The following is a 17349-nucleotide window of genomic DNA, read 5'->3' on the forward strand; positions in this document are numbered from 1 at the left end:
ACACACACACACACACACACACACCCTTCCCAAACTGTCCTGCCCCGTCATGTCCAGAGGGGTGCTGGGGTCTCCTGCCTATGGGAGACTTGGATGAGGCCTTCGAGGGAGGAAGGGAGGAACGGAGGGAGGGAAGGCTGAAGCTAGAAGACAAGGCCAGAGAGAGCGACTCGCTCGCGGCCCGCACTACTGCCCTCCGGTGGGTCCCGGAGAAGCCAGGCGCCCGCGGCCGCGCACACGGATTGGGTTTCTGCGAGGCTCGCTCCCGGGCCTGGCTCAGGGCCGCCGCCGCCCCCTCCCTGCGCGCAGGCTGCGCTCCAGTCGCGGCCACGGGGTAGCGCTCGGCCCCCCTCTCCGCGTCTCCGCCTCCGCCGCGCTCGTCCCCGGCTCCCGCTGCCCCCGCAGCTCCGGCTCGGCGCAGGCAGACTCTGAGGCTCGGCAGCAGAGCGGCTCTTAGGACGCTGAGCCCGGGCAGCCCAGGGCTCCAGGCTCCGCGAGGCAGCGGCTGCCGAGGTGGGCGAGCGGCAGGCGCGGCGGAGGCGCGGGAGCGGCCGCAGAGACTGGGGTCCCCGCGCTGGGCGAAAACGCCGGGCGGCCGAGGCGGCGCCGAAACCCCGGATCCCAGGACTGCCGGCCGGGCTCTCCCGGTGCAGCTCGCGCCGACCTCCATCCCGGGTGCGGCGGAGAGCAGGACCCGCCGGTCTTCTCCTCCCGATCGCCCGCAAGAGGCTCCGCGCCCGAGCACTGGCTGGAACCCGGGTCGCCCAGCCCGGTACCCGAACCGGGCATCTATCCCTGCCCGCAGCTGGCGCAGACATGGGCGCACGGGGCTGCGCGCCGGGCCGTGGGACCCGCAAAGTTTGGTAGTCGGAGGTGCTCAGAGCTTAGGGCGAGCCCCGCACTGAAGCCCCAGGGGACGTATCCCCCGAAATCACTGAATTGGGTGCGAGGACCGTGGAGCTCAGAAGGGTGGCTTGGCCCTGCCAGATGCCTTCTGCAAAGTTAGAAGAGAAGAAAACTTCGGCTCCGGGGAGATTCGGACCGTTATGCTAACCGCGCCCCCGGAGCCCTGCGCCCCATCTCAAAGACACCCGGCGCCCGCGCCTGCCACTGTGTTCTGCTAGCATCCAGTCCCAGGGGCCGGGCGTCTGGAACCGTGGTGACTACGTCGGCCCGGGAGAACCCAACCAGGGGGCGGGGAGGGGCGGGAGGCGGGCAACGTGGCCATCAGAAGGAAGTTTCCTGAAGTTGTCCTCTCATTCCGGAGCTCATCTAGCGACCAGGCCGGATCGCAGGGGTCGCCCTGCCTGCGAGAAGTAGTCTGAGTCGGGGTGCTAAGAAATACAGGCACCCGGAGTTTGAGAGGAGGCTTGGCCTCTTTCTCCTCTCCCCTCGACTTACGGAATAGCCAGCACAGAAAGAGGAGAAAGCATTTGGGGTCGCTGGTGCGGTCCCTACAGTCATAGCGTCCAGGACTTGGCTACGCAGTCTCCCGGGACCCCACAGGATTATAAAGCAACTCACAAAGACTAGGGCACAGCAGAGGACCCCTCCGTCAGGATGCCTAGCATGTGGAGGCTGCCGATCTGGACTCTACTGGCCCTGCATCGGATCCACTCAGCCGGGGCCCAAGGTATGGTATGGGCGACTTTCTCCACGTGGAACTGGAGAAGGGGTTCGGGTGGGCGGAAGAGAGGTTTGGCCCAAGCTGGACCATTTCGTGTACGTCTCAATGCTCCCGCTTCTTCGACTTTTGGGGCTCTCTTTGGGGTGGGGCAGTGTCCCCGGTACTTCTGGCCTTTCTGGACCGGAAAGGTGAGGTGGCCAGGGGAGGTGGAGAAAAGCGGAGGTGCGGTAGGTGGACCTCTATAGATACCCTCTGACTGGGGTAGGAGGGGCGCGTCATTCCATGTCTTGGCTCCACCGAACTCCCTAAGCTCCTCATCCTGCTTGACGTCCGACAGGAAGGGCAAAACCATACCAGGCAGGCACTGGGTAGTCCCGGGGTGAGAAGATGGGGCAGGCAGAAGCTGGGAAGAAGCCGTAGTGGGGGCTCGCTTGATTTTTCCTTCAAGAGCAGCTACTCTACTTGACCACATATGGGAGCCCGCGCCTGGCTGCCTAGCCAGCCGGCGGGAGCTGGGGCGGTTTGGCGGCGTGGTCCTGGAGCCCAGTGGCGAGGACAGCGGCAGATCACCCCCACCCCCACCACCGACACACCCAGCGGGCAGCCCCAGCCTTCAGCTTCCACTGCTAGTTGGGTGTCTGGCCACTGCCGCTTTGATCTGTAGCTACCCGGAGCAGACAGCCTGGCGATGAAGGGCTAGTGGGTGTGCAGAGGGTGTGTTGAAAGGAGGTGTGATGGGGTTGTCCTTCCCCGCCTCCTGAGGCGGACGCCTGCACATCTCTGGGGTCCCCTGGAGGGTCGTGGTAGGCTAGGCTGCACCGAGCTTTCTTGGGTTTGGGGTTCGAAGATCCAGATGGTGGTGGCCGTGGTGGCCGAGCGGCGCCTGCTGGGGGCAAAGGGAGAAGTAGTCTAGATTGAATCCCCAGACTCACCGGTTTAGCTTTAGATCCCTTTAATTTTCCAGACTCAACAGAGAAGCCAGACCAGGAGCTGGGAGTGGGGCCGTGGGGGGACTGGGATGGCGCTGCAATCTCCCTACAGAGCCTTTCCCCTCTTCTGGGGTCCCGGGACCTCAGAAAAGAAGGGTCGCCGCCGTGTCCCAAGCCAGGCAAGCGTCAGAGCCAAGATCAGAGATGAAAATGATCCGTTGTCGCTCACGGGGCTGAGGAGAGGACTTTTTACAAGGCAATTTAGGTAAAAGCACTTCGAAATTTTCTAATGAGCGCCATAAATGTAAGGCAATAAAAGTTATTATTTTTATAGTGGTCGTAAAATCTTCCAGTAGGCAGGGACCTCAGAGGTCATCGAATTCTTGTAGCCATTTAACTGATGGGGAAACTGAGGCCCTGTGCAACAAACTTACCTTCCCAAGAGCACTCCGATACACAGGATAAGTGTCCAGTTCTGAGCCTCTTTCTCTAGCGGGTACTTCCGTAGCCTCTCGTCTAGGGTGAGACCGTGGTGAGGCCGTGGGGACCCAGGACAATGGCCTTGACAGAGTTGGAATGGGGTGTCCTCCACTCTGGGTAGCAGGTCAACTTTTCTGAGATGGCCATGGAGGGAGGGGTCTCTGAGGGGTAGCAACCTGTGTGGAACCCTCTAGCTCCACCTTCCTGCAGACTGACTCCACCATGACTGTGTGACTTGTTGGAGGGGCAGGTAGCTCACTAATTGGTCTCCCATCTAGGACCAGGCCCTTGTGGAGTCCCCAGAGCACCTCTCAGTGTGGTCACATCCCAGGCACCTTGTCATCTGCCCACCTTCCTAAGGTCAAGACACCAGTGTCTTACTGAACTTAATGGCTTCCCGGTCCCATGCCTCTCCCAGGAAGCGCTCCATTCTCCTGACAGGATCAGAGAAGCACTTTTCTGACACACACCCCCTACACACACACACACACACACACACACACACACACACACACACACACACACACTGGTAGCTGTTTTCTCTCAATGCAGGGCTGCCCAAGCCCCTTCTGCTCTGATTATAATCTCTGGCTCTTTGGATGTTTGCTTGTCAGCACTGCCCCCCTCCTTCCATTTGTCGCCCTGCAGAGAATTGTGGGAAGAAAATTTCTGGACTCCACCTGGGGGGGCAATGCTGGGCTGCTATCCAAGGGGTGAGGTTTAGGGCACGGGGTCTTTTTAAAAAACCTGCTTTGGGGTTAGGTGGTTTTGTTTTTTGTTTTTTTTTTTTGTTTTGTTTTGTTTTGGTTTTTTTTTTTCCTCTAAGTTCCTGCCATTAATTCTTTTGAGAAGAGTTAAAACCTCCAGCATCTCTCTGACCCTATAGGGTCTGTCCTGCAGCCATGGCACACACAGGGACGCCCAGCAGCTGCTTCTCCTTTGAAACAAGTGCCCTGTGGTTGCTCCTGGCGGGTATTATGGAGCCTTTTGCCTAGTTCTTTTTCCAGGTGCTGCACTAAGCTGCATTACCTGGTTGTACTGAAAACCATCATTCGGGTCATTTCTCCCAAAATCAATCTTTTACGTGATTCCAGCTCGTTTCCCAGGCAAACTTCAGTCATCCCATTGAAAAATGCATTCCCTCCCAAACTGGAAAGGAGGGGCTCTCGTGATCTGGCAAAGACAGCTGTGGAGATATTTCTGCAAGACTCTCAGTCGCTGGAAGCCTCAGTTTCCCCATCTGTACCTCGGGTGCACTGACTCCCTCTTTGCAGGTTTGGCATGGCTTAGAAGGATTCCAGCGAGCGGCCCCTGCAAGTCCTTCACACACACACACACACACACACACACACACACACACACACACACACACACACACACACACACAAAGTGAGAGAGAGAGAGAGAGAGAGAGAGAGAGAGAGAGAGAGAGAGAGAGAGAGAGTTGCAAACTTCCTTCTTTGACTACTACGTTGATGTTTCCTGGAGTGGTCCTTAGTGCTCTGAGATCCCGGGAACTAGTCCCATGAAGATTGCCACCATTCCCCCAGGAGCTGGGGTTGGAAGGCCCTGGTTGTATTTCATATGCTGGTGAGCTTGGCCATTACTAGACAGCATCCTGGCCTGCCCAAGCCACAGGGAGGAGGGCATGGGCTGCCAAACCATCCATTCTAGGAGGTTCTTTTTCAATAGAATTGCACCAGGGGTGAGGGGTGTAGAACAAGAGGGCACTGCGGTTGGATGAACCAGACAGTGGGGAAACCCTGACAGAGGCCTTAGAAACTCTAGTCCAGAAGCTCCCAGAGAGTCCCAAAGGGAGAAAGTTTAGTGCTGGGAGCTAATCACGATAAAAGCCAAACAGCACACGGGGGAATGGGATGAAAGTTTAATTACATGGTGTGGCTAAGCTGTAATTATTAATTACTGACAGCAAAAAATAACTTATTGATCAGGGCCTCTTGCTAATTACCAGGAGGCCTAGTGTCATGCTCGCCCGGGGCTCAGCTGTCAAAAGCTCCCCAGGAGCACGAGCAGGGAGTGGGGGACGGTCCTGCTTCTCCATCCCATTCTCTTCCAAAGCCAGTCCATCTCTCACCCTGAGTACCCCTGGATGTCAGTCTGGAACCTCTTGGTACAGTGAGATGAGTGATGGAATTTGGTTCTTGCTGCCTCTGGCTATAGAATTTCCCCCTTTGTAGGGTGGGGTCACTCTTGACCCAGAGGCAGAAGCCAAGTCACACAGGCAGCCTGCACCTGCTGTGAAAACTCTCGCACACACTTGCTTGGCAAACGTTTATCGACCACCTCTCCCTTACGTCCTCTACTGGAAGGTGGGCGTAGGGGCCAGGAACCTCATTCCATCAGGGAAGGGAGGCTGGGAAGGAGGCCAAATCCTTTACAGCAGACTGGTGTTTAAGCAGGACCTCAATGGCTGGCTTTAAGATGGTGTGTTAAACTGCATATTGGAACGTTTTTGACCTTGTTCCGTAGGACGCAGCTGGGCTGTGAGCTAAAGGAAAGAGAGAATGGGCTTGTTCCCTGCCCTATGGATTTAAAGAATGCCAGGGAAGTTATCCAGAGCCGTCCTCTACCTGCAAATCTAGGGCTGGTGGCCATGCGGCCAGCTTCCTTACCCTCATGCAATGGAGGGCGCATTACTGTCAATTGTGAAACTGTTAGATGTCGCCCCGTGTTGATGAAAGAATTAGATGGTGCATTGTTGGTTGCACTGTTCCCTGACTTCTGGCCCCTTTGGGGGGAGTGGGGAACTGGAGCCGGAATTGACATGGGGTTACCGAGCTGCTGTGGGTTATCCACTTTACCCCACCCCTCAACCCCAGCACATCCCCCTGGAGCGCCCTATAAGCGGTAAGAATTAGTCATTGTAATCTGGGGCCTTGGGATGCCAATAGCAACAAATGGGCCAGCAGCAGACTGGTCTACAGCCTGTAATGGAAAGGAAAACAAGCCAGTTGTTGAGACTTCCCTAGTTACGCACCACTTGCCAGCCCCTGATGCCCTCATGCTGGGCAGATGCAGAAGCAGGGAGCCTGGCTGGGTGAAGGAGTGTTAGGACTACCCGGGGTCCCATCCCAAATGTGAGAGAGGAAACTGGCACCTCTCTGGGCACACTCAAGGAAGGGAACATGAACCAGACCATGGCTGAGCCAGGAGCCTGGCAAAACCCTCCTGATGCGGGGAGCTGCCGGTGGACCGGGAGTTCCCAACTTGGGTCAGCCCCTTTCAGCCCCCACTTTCATCAAACATGAAACTGAACCTGCTCCCTGTCTCTGAAGTGAGGGGAGGACAGGCGGCATCTAGCTCCTTGGGGTGGTTTGGGTGGTGAAGTAAGATTATCCAAATAACTTTGCAGACGCTCTTGATGAGCCAGAAAGGTGTAGAATGTTCTGGTCACATGGCTATAAGGACGGCTGAGTCCCTCCTCCGCTCTCTCACCAGGTCCCCCGACTTACTCATTCTTATACCTCTGTGGAGCCTCCTGTCCTCAGACTCTCTGAAAGCCAACTTCTAGCTGCCTCTAACGCTTCTGTAGTTACTGTCACCCAGTTTCCTAGGACTCAGCTGGTGTCCCTTTCCCCATCTGGAAGCTACTATGCCATGGTGTCTCAGAGTGGGCACCGCTGTCTCTGCCCTTCCTTCTGCAGAGCATCTCTCTCTCTCTCAGTGCATTGAGTTGATGGTTGGTTTAATGCTGGTCTTTGGTGTATCAGTTTCTCTCTTGTATTCACTCCTGAATGCCCAGCGTCAAGAGCAGTGCCCGGTACACAAGGGCTCAACAAATACGTCTGAATGAATGAATGAATGAATGAATGAATGAATGAGTGTGAATAAATGAATCATGCTTCCTCTCGCCACCTCACCCTTTCTACTTCTCCAGCTTCCAGTATGGCACGGATGAGTGGTTTCTTAGTGCCTGTGGTCTCCTTGGTTCGGTAAAGACTTCCTGTGGTAAACAGCTGGGCACCCCAGAGTAAGAGCCTGTGCCCCACAGTTGTAGCCTTTGCTGGTGGCTCCAGGCTGCCACTGAGGGAGAACCCTCCTCAGATGTTCTGGTATTCCTTTCCCAGCCACCTTTGGCTCCAGCTCTGCCAGAGAGGTTGCCTCTAGCAGGTGTGGCCTTGGAGCTTGAATAGCTTTGGGGTCCCTTCCGAGTCCCTGCCGGCTACCCTCTACCCTCATGGGGTACAAGAGGAGAAAGGCAGGGTGAAAAATCTGGTGTGATGACTACTTGTTTCTAGATGCCCTGTATATGATGCACGGGATCCTGTAGAGGGGAGGAGACAAGACAAGCCATGTCGGCATCCAAAGGTTGGCATCAGTCCCTCTCCTTACAGCCATTGGCCAGCATCAACTATGGCTCCAACAAATGTCAAGGGAGAAAAATAAATAGAGAAACTCAGCAAAGCTAACTGTCCAGGAACTGTGGCTGAAGTGCCAAACCGTCAGCATGATGCAAGAGTTCTGTGATCCTAATGTGTGTCTTCTTGCCTTGTCCCCCCAGCCCCCGCCAGGCTGCCCCTTCGCATCTCCTGCCATCTTTTCAGTGAGACTCAACCATTGCTCTGGGAGATACTTGGCCTGCTGTGCTGTCGGGAGACAGGACTGGTCTAGCAGACCAGAGCTGTTAGCAGAGCTTGGGGCAACTTTGAGTTTCCTTCTCCTCCCCTTCCTCCTCATCGTCATCGCCGTCATCGTCATCATTATGATCATCATCATCAACCCCCTTCTCCCCACCCCACTTCCTTCCCCTTTTCTTCCTGACTTTGGCCTCCACCCCTGTTGTATTCTCACAAGGTATGAGCTTGGTAGAATTCAAGATTCCTTCTCTCCTCCTTCCTTCCGTCCCCTGCCTGGGGCTTTCCAGTGCTCTTGGAGGAACCTTCCTTATGTCTCCTGAGGCTTTGATGACTGGCTTGCCCATGACCAGACTCCACGTGGGATGGGGAAGGACAGAGGGAAGAAAAACAATTAAAATTTCATGCCAACTAGGGAAGCGATTAGTGGCCCAAAGGGGCCATGAAACTTTGATGTCCTGATCATTCGGGGAGAAGGAAATATTACTGGCGTGTGGCTCACATAGGGGACTGAGCTTCTGTGGTGGACATGGGGAAACTTGAGGGGCTGTTGGAGCCAGGACCCTGGGAGCCCCTCTGGTCAATACTAGACCAGGGAGGCCGTCAATACGTGCTTAGAATTGAGGTGACAGGAGAGATATAGTCCCATGCACTTGGATTGCCACTGTATAACATGAGCTCAGGATCAGTTAAGTCAGATTCTCCACGTCTTTTTAAACTGTAGACACCAAGGCAGCATGAAGCATCAGAGGCCCAGCTAGGTAAGCAAAGACTGCTGAGGGGCCTTAATCGTGGGTGAACCCCTGCGTTTCTTCTTGTCCTTCACTGACTGGGTGGCTTTGGGTAACTCACAGAGACTGCATGTGCCTCAATTTCTTTATTTATAAAGGGTAATGACAGTCCTACCGGCCTTGTTGGCTGTGGCTAGGTTAATGAGATAGGCTAAGCTCCTAGAATATTGATCAGTATACAGACTTCTTCTCTTTACCCCTTCTTCATCTTGGTAGGAGAGAAACAAGATAAACCTTGGGCCTGGGATGAAGCAGTCACCCTGGCCCCAAAGACTTCTGTTTCTTCTCTCTTCCCGTGACATGTAAACTTCTACATCAGCCATTTCTTAGGCTAAGATACTCACTGTCTCTAGCCTAAAATGCAAACATGCCCCCCAGAAAGCCTACACAGGCAGCTGTTCACAGCTGTGCAAACTTCAGGGTCGGCGTTTTTTACTAGATCCTTTCATAAAATGTCAAGTTGATATGGGTGGCTCTTCAGCCCAACCAACCCATGGAGGATGACCGAAACAAACAAAGAAACAAACAAATGTTACAAATGAACAAGCAAAAACATAAATGTTAATATTGTTAGTATCTAAATCCAGAAGCATCCAGGAACATGCGAAGACCATCTGGTCTGAGAAAAAAGGGATAATGGTGTACACAATGCCTGGGCTTGGTCCCCAGCACTGCTGGAGGATGGATAGACAGATGGACAGATGGATAGATGGACATACAGATGGACGGACGAACACACACACACACACACACACACACACCACGAAGAAACAGGTGAGAAAGAGAGAGAGATGGGGGCAGAGAATTAGAAAGGGGAGAGAGAGAGAAAGAGAGAGAGAGAGAGAGAGAGAGAGAGAGAGAGAGAGAGAGAGAGAGAGAGAAAGAGAGGAATGTAGGTCAGCTGCTTCCCCAGGGCACTGCCTTTGATCTAGGCAAGATGCCCCCCACAGGCACTACTTGCCACACTGCTTTGGACCAATAGGTCCAAGGGATTAAAACCAGTCTCCTGTGAGGCATCCCTCAGCTTTTCAGGCACATACAGGGACTGGGGGAGGGGGGGCGTGCATCGTGAGATGGCCTCCCCCTCTGTGGAAAACCCAAGCTTTCCTCAGTTCTCCATGAGCTCAGCCACAGGGAGTTCACCATAGGTTCTGAGTGCAGGGACCCTATGAGTCACCAGTCAGCCCCTCCCCTCCCTGTTCCTGTATGTTCTCTCTAATCCATGTTCAGGCCGGCCTCACCGCCAAGAGGTCTGTGAGCACCCGTCCCTCCCTTCCTCACTATGGACTCTCCGTCTTCTCCACTAACCTAGATCCTATCCCCCAAAGTCTCATGTGGAGCCATCACTGACCCCAGCTATAACACAAACCTCAACGCTCCCACTCTAACGACACCCACAGTCTAGGGGCTCCATCCCCTCGAGGAACGCTCAGGCTGGACTCCCATCATCTCTGCATGCCTACAGGCTAGTGAGAAGACAGGGTACTCTGTCCCCTCAGGATGACTTCTGACCAGGACACCCAGGTAGGGTACCCCATCCTCTCTGGATGCCGACAAGCTAGATGCCCTGTCCTCTTGGGGAACCAAGGAGTTAGAGATACAATCCTATCTAGATAACTAAGGACTGGGGATCCTGCCCTACCAGGGACCCTGCAGACAGGATATCCCACTCCCTCGGAACATCTGTCGACTGGATACCCCATGCCCTCAGGATGTCCACAGGCTACACTCCTTTTTTCTTTAGTAAGCCTGAATGCTGGGTGCCCCACCCTCTTTGGCCTTGTTGATGCTGACTGATCTTGTAATGTGTGTGTGAGACTGATTTCTTTAATTACAAACTCCTTGAGTCTAGATAATAACGCTTCATCAACAAGGATGAAGGTATTAGACATCAATTACTTTTCCCAATTAATAAAGTTAACCCTTTAAAGAGTGAGCCCACGGAAGTCCACGAAGCCAGAGAGGAGAGAAAGTGCATGACACCAGAGGCCTCCGCTGAGATTCTCACTGGGTCCCTCTGGGTTGGGCTTTTGGACCCCCGTGACTGAAGAGTCCTCTCTGGGAAGGGGTGGGGGCATTTGGTGGCCAGTTCCAAATTTTTCCAAGATGGCTGCCATGGTGGAGCTCTTACAAGAGCTAAGAGGGTGGAGTATACCTAAGGGGGTCTGGCTGCATGGCCCTAATCGGCTGTCCATCCATATAAGCTTTTCCTGCAAGTATTTTATTTCCTAAATAAATAGAAGTTTCCATTCCATTCCACAGCGTATCTGAATTCCATTTGAGCACACAGAGAATAGCTTTAAAGCCATACGATACTGGCTGAGGTGCATACTCCATCCTGTAGCTTTCTGGACCTCTGGGGGTATATGGAAAAACCAAGATGATTTCTTGGGTCATGTCTCCTAGCAAATTCTAAAGTGCCTGACATATCTATTCCAACATTTTCATTTATACATTTCTGTAACCTTCTGAAGCAGTTGAGTTACACATCTGGCTGTGGGCCAGGGTAACCACCTGCCAGGGGGGGTGGCATTGGGTTGTCACCCCTGCCAAGTGCCCCCAGGCCACTGGAAGACTTGTCTCCTGGCCCCTCCTTTCTCATTTTGATTGAGACTGGACTAGCCAATCAGAAGCTTTGTTGCAGAAGCTTTTGAAGCCAAGTGGTGAGGAAGACTCAGACTCTCCTTGGGGAAAGGGAGCACTAAACAGTTGTGTATTAGTTACTTTCTCGTTGCTATGACAAAATTCTCAATGGACGAAGCTTAAGGAAGGGTTTCTTTTGACCCATGGTTTGAAGGGACAGTCCTGTGCAGTGACCTCCTCATGGTGACAAGAGCTAAGGGCAACTAGACACATCGTCTCTGTAGTCAGGAAGCAGAGAGGTGAATGGTGGAACGCAGCTCCCTTTGCCTTGTGTTTGGTTGAAGACGCCATCCTGGGAAACCGTGTCCGCCACAAACATTCAGAGTAGGGCTTCCCTCCCCACTTTCTGGAAACATTCTCATGGGAGTCTGAGAAACGTAATTCCTAGTTAACTCCAAACCCAGTCAAGTTAGTGGTGAAGAGGACTCTTGGCAGGTGTATGGGTGCCTTCCAGAGGAACTCCAGTGACAGGGACGTTGACCTGGAAGTCACTGATCTGTATGCATCGCTTCTTCCAAGTCAAGTGACCTTGGCAAGAAACCAACTATCTCTGAACTTCAGCGCCGGCAACATTAATATTTTCTGGCTAACTTTCTTATTGGTGTAGATGAAGGGCAAATGGCGTGTCTGTGAAAGCTGTTCACATAAATTAGAGTTTTTATGAAAAGATCCAGCAAAAAAAAAAAAAATCCACCCTAAGACCTGCACAGCTGATAACAGCCTAATATGCAGCTTCTCCGTGGCATGTTTGAATTTGTCTTCTAGAAAAGAACATTTTTCCAGCAAAGCGCTGTCTTCACTATAGTTTCTTCTCTGTGGTGGCTCTGAGCACGGAGCTCTGCCTGGACAGCCAGCACTAGCTAAGCGCTTCCAACATGGTTCTGTCATCTATCTGTTCCCAATGTATATGTGGATGTGTTCATTCAAGTTCATATGAATGCATGTGCACATGTGTGTGCATACATGTTCATATGTGTGCACTTGCACATGCATGTGCATGCATGTTCATATGGTGCACGTGTGTGCATACATACTCATGTGGTGCACATGTATGCGTGTTCATATGGGCACATGTGCACATGTGTGCTCATGCATGGTCATTGGGTGTGCTTACACACATGTATATGCATACATGTTCATATGTATGCACTTGCACATGCATATGCATGCATGTTCACATGGTGCACATGTGTGTGCACACATGCTTATGTTGACACATGTGTGCTCATGCATGGTCATATGGATGTGCTTGCACACACATACATGTTCATATGGTACACATGTGTGTGCACATGTTTATATTGTACACATGCACATGTATTGGCATGAATGTTCATGTGGGTACATCTGCACATGTGTGTGCATGTATGTTCACATGGTACGCATGTGTGTGCTTGCATGTTCATATGGGTACATGTGCACATATGTGTTCAGGCATGTGGAAAGGCCTCATGTGTTGTTGCTCAGGAGCTGTCCATCTTGTTTTTTTGAGACCGTGGCCCGCAGTGAGCCCAGAGGACCTACCTGTCTCTGCTTCCTCAACACTGGGATTACAAGTCTGTACCCAGAGTTTCATACATGTGTCTAGGGATGGAACTCAGGGCCTCATATCTGTGAGGCATGTACTTCACTGACTGAGCTCTCTTCCCATCCTGATCTCCTCCTGACTTCTCTAAGCATTCTGTGCTTTGGGAACCAGACCCCCAAAATGTCGGTCCAGCCTCCCAGTTCCTGCCTGGCAGCCAGCCTGGCCAGCGCCATTGTTTGTCTCTTGCTGCCCTGGCACAAGGTCTTGGAAGCCAGAAAGGAGCAAGACTATGCCCAGGGTTTATGCCCATCACCTCTGTGTTCTCCCTCCTCCCTGTGGGCAGCATTGAGCTCCACTCAGGATTATCATCCAGGACTTCTCTGTTCAGCCTCCTCTCCCTGCCTGGGGTGTGGTTCCTACTTCTGGGGGTTGGCAGATGGGCAGTCTCAGGCCAGGCTGCCAGGGAGGGCCGGGGGAGTTCCTCATTAGCTCTGCTCCAAGCTCATTATCAGTCTGCGCATCACTGGGTGAGAAATGGCTGTCGTCAGGACAGTAATAAATACGCGCCTGTCAGAGTTGATGTGATTGGAGTAATGAAGAGAGAGCAGCCGCCGAGAGACAGGGATGCTGCGGGCTGGGGCTTCAGGTGCCAGAGAACTCTGTCCACTGCCCATCCCCCTTGACCTAAGAGGCAAAGGACTGTCGAGGGCGGGCGGGGGGCACAGGGCAGGGGGTTTGGCATTGAATGTCTTTCTCCTTAAACTGTGCTGAGAGCCTAGAAAGTTCTGGAAGCCCCCAGTTAAAAGGGATGGACACCAGGAGGAGAGGAGGGGGATGCTTGGTCTGAGTGAAGGCAAAAAGAACCAGCCTTTGGGTAGTGCTGCTTTTGATGGCTCAGCCTCCCGATGTAGCCCTGGTTCTAGAACAGCCTGAAGGCGTGGGGGGAAACACACGGCCTATTGTTCACACCCCCTGGCCTGCCACCTCGCCTGCAATGTTAGAATGCATTGTGTCTCCAGAAACTTGGAATGCCCAGCACTGAGTATGGAGAACAGGCTTCCAGTTCAGCTTCTTTCCCTCTCCTCTGGGGAAGAACCAGAGGGCACTGACTGAGTCCAGACAGGACCAAGCTGGCCCTCCTAGACTCTGATGGACAGGAGAGGGGAAGGAGCTCAGACTTGATATGGTGCCAGGCCCTGGAGACTGGAGCGGGTGAGGCTGTGCCATTCTCTCTGCATCCTCAGGAGGCCCTGTCTGATTATAAAGTGAGGGTGTCCAGGAGTGGTAGATCCCATTTGAGGGCTTTTTCCGGACCCCATTCCCAGAGTTTCAAACCTAACAGGTCAGAGGTAGGGCCTAGAACTCTGTATTTCTAGCAAGTCCTGACAGTGGTGCTGGCCCAGGGACAAACTCTGAGGAAGCCTAGTGTAAAAGTTTGAGGAGAGCAGAGGTGTTACAGCTACGAGTAAGTTCCTTCTATCTAGATGGACTGACTGTGTCTGCCTCTACTTCAGAGCTCAGCTTTATTAATATCTGAATCCCAAGGCCTATGGCCTTGTACTGGGATGAGGGGCAACTTGATCTTCTTTATTTACTCAGAAAGTTTTTGCTCTTGGTGTGTGTGTCTTAGTCAGTTCTCCAATGCTATAACAAAATACCCAAGTGAGCGACTGAACAAACAAAAAGGTTTATTTAGGTTCCTGGTTTGGGAGGTTTCCAGCCCTCCTTATAGGGTTTTCTAGTTTCTAGTCTGGGAAACTAGGCAGCCAAACAGGTCTAAGGCTTCTCTGGTCCCTCCTCCTTGGCCCATCCCCTGAGCAAGATGGGGACATCAGCAGAATTAGGTCATGAGGGATGGGGTTGTGGGGGAGGGGGACCTGTAGATCAGAGGGCTAGTTCTTGTCCTAACTACCTGTTTTGTTTTGTTTTGTTTTGTTTTTAAACTTCAGGATCCCTGTGATTTATTGGTAGTGCTTCTGGTTCCTCATGGACATTTCTAGGCTCCCCCCTGCCGCCCCAAAGCTTAGCCCCATATACATGAGGCTCCAGAGCAGAACTCAGGGAACCTGGCCTTCTCCTACATAATTCACATCCAGGACTCCCAGAATTCAGGTGTACTGAGAAAAGTTTCCATAGACAGAGCCTTTGCCACTCCACCAGGCACCCTTCCAAACGCCCTGTGCGACTTCCCAGCTTAGCCCTTCCCCGGTGTGTGTAGATATGTTAGACAGCCCCATAATATGAATCAAGAAATGGAGGTACAGAGAGCTCTGAAAACTTGCTCAAAGTCACCCAACCTGTGAGCACATTGACTCAGGCACCCTCCCAAGCCTTAGGCTCTGGGTCTGTGTTCTCTGCCTATGGTGGCTCAGGACCGTCGCCCCTCCTGACTCCCACCCAATTTAAAGAGGCCACATTCCCCATTACCAGTCTGTGACTTAGCCTAGTTCTGCCACTCAGGAGTCTGATTTACCCTAACTTAATTAGCCAGGCCTCTGTTTCCCCGTCTGTTCAATGTAGGTTTAAAGCACCTGAGTGACTTTCCTCACGTACAGAGGCTTAGGGGAAGGGGTGTCTGGTTTAGCTCTGGAGCCTAGCAAACCTACCAATATTCCTGGCCTGTTTGTGTTTACCTGGGATTTCTCTACAAGTCACTACTAGGACTCATCCAGACTGTGTAGCTTGTATCTGTGACTTTTTGCTGATTCCTCCTGCCCTTTAAATCTGGAGAGGGGTCTCCACACATGTTTCCCTAACCCAGATCACCCTAGAAGTTGGTTCGCGCGTCAGACAGTACACACTGAAGCATGCGATGTGACAGGAACATCCATGGCCGTCACCAACATGGCCTCTATCACCAACATGGCCGCCATCACTGGCCTATCTTTGACTCAGGACATGTTAACTGTAAGACATGCTGTGCTTTTTCATGCCCCTGAGAGAGGAAAGGAGGGTGGAAAGGTGCTATATAATCCATAAGGTGTGTTCTGACTCTAGAAATATAAATAATGAAAACGGAAAAGGTTCATCTGGAGGGTAAAATATGGCAATGACTGCCCTGTATACTGGGCTCATGCTCCCTAGGCTCCCCCTGAGTCCCTCCTACCCTCATGTACTCAAGAATTGGCCCTTACCACCCTAAGGAACCGAGCGGCCAGTTAAGTTGGTGCAGGAAATACTGAAGACTCACTGCTCACCCATGAGACAGTGTTACTGGGCTCTCTTTGGAACCCTTGTCCCCAGCCAGAGCCAAGTTTCAGGCTGTCTGTGGGAACATGGACTCTTTAGAGGTGGGGGGGGGTCGGGAGGAGCAGGAAAGGCAAGGGTCCTCCTGAGACACCCACTGATGGAGAACACATTCTCAGAGCCTAATTCTTGGCTGCACCTGGGAAGTGCACACACGGAGATGGAGCTGGGGAGATGACTCACTTGGTAAAGCGCTTGCCGTGGAAGCACACGGACCCGAGTTCTTGCTTCAGAACCTACATGAAAAGGCTGGACAGAGTGGTGGGCACTTGTAACCCCAGTGCTGGGGAGACAGAGACATGGAGATTCCCTGAAGCTTGCATGCCACCCCAGCCTGGACTATGTGGTCAGTTCCAGGCCAAGTGAGAGGGTCTGTCTCCAAACGCAAGGAGATTGGCCAACACTTGGGAAGCGATATCCTCTGGTTTCTACACAGGCACTGTGAGAGCATGTGCGCATGCACACACACATACACGCATATATATAAACAAACACATACATATATACACACACATACACCACACACATAAACACACACATAAACACATACATCACACACATAAACACATACATGCACATATACATACATAACACAGACTACATACAGACACATATACAACATACACCCACAAACACACACATATGTACACATACACATACATACACACATATACACACACAAACATGCACACACATACATACATACACACATATACACACACAAACATGCACACATACATACACACATATATATACACATACACACACACACTCAAACACTCACATACAAGGGACCCCCAGTGAAACACATTACTCTCTATCTCTAATACAGGTACTCTAAGCTCTTAGCGTCTAACCTTAGATCAGGCATCCTGGGTGAGACCTCCTACTCTGCTCCGGTCTCCAGATGCCCCCAGCTCCCGGCCCCGCTGCTTTCTAGAATGTCCTGGGCTGAGGAAACCTCTCCCCACCCTGCCCTGCCACAAGTTCACATTCCTTCCTCAGCTGCGCCCAGTGCCAGCACCTGTTTCCTGGGAACGAGGCCCCTGAGGGGTGAATGTCTGGCATGGGTTCCTGATGGGGGTGAGGGAGCATCCCCTCCCCCATGGCTGGGATTGCCAGGCCAGAACATAGCCACTTGGCCAGTCCTGAAAGGGAAACGAGGGCCTGGCCAAGAGTCCGCAGGACCTGGACAGGCTGGCACAGCTGCGCCCATCCACCCTGTACGTGGGTCTTGTTCATGGAGGTTTCCTCAGGGAGACGAGGCCCTGAGACAGCTGCTTCCATTTTATCTCCCCACCCAATAACCCAGCCTTGACCACCTGGTTAGTCTGTCACTGCAGACCAACCTAGAAGACAAGGACTCCCCTGTCCCTCCCCTCAGAGGGCCCCTTCTTGCTCTCTTCCCTCTCCTATGATTTCCTTGGAGACCAAGCCTATGGCTCTATGGGTCCATGGCCTGGCAGGGGCCGGCTCCACAGACTCTCTCTGCCTGGCTCAGTGCTATGCA

The 17349-nt window shown here is 52.7% G+C and overlaps 1 protein-coding gene across 1 annotated transcript in view; it reads left to right on the plus strand.

Moving 5' to 3' along the window:
* Positions 1-435: 435 nt before the first annotated feature.
* The window catches only part of Sdk2 (sidekick cell adhesion molecule 2), a 274922-nt gene continuing 258008 nt past the window's right edge, over positions 436-17349 (plus strand). Inside the window, exon 1 of the mRNA XM_032912110.1 lies at positions 436-1633. Within this exon, the coding sequence (XP_032768001.1) occupies positions 1561-1633 (73 nt within the window). The 5' untranslated portion in view covers positions 436-1560. The remainder of the gene's footprint in view (positions 1634-17349) is intronic.

Source organism: Rattus rattus, chromosome 9, assembly GCF_011064425.1.
Source record: "Rattus rattus isolate New Zealand chromosome 9, Rrattus_CSIRO_v1, whole genome shotgun sequence".
Classification (NCBI taxonomy): domain Eukaryota; kingdom Metazoa; phylum Chordata; class Mammalia; order Rodentia; family Muridae; genus Rattus; species Rattus rattus.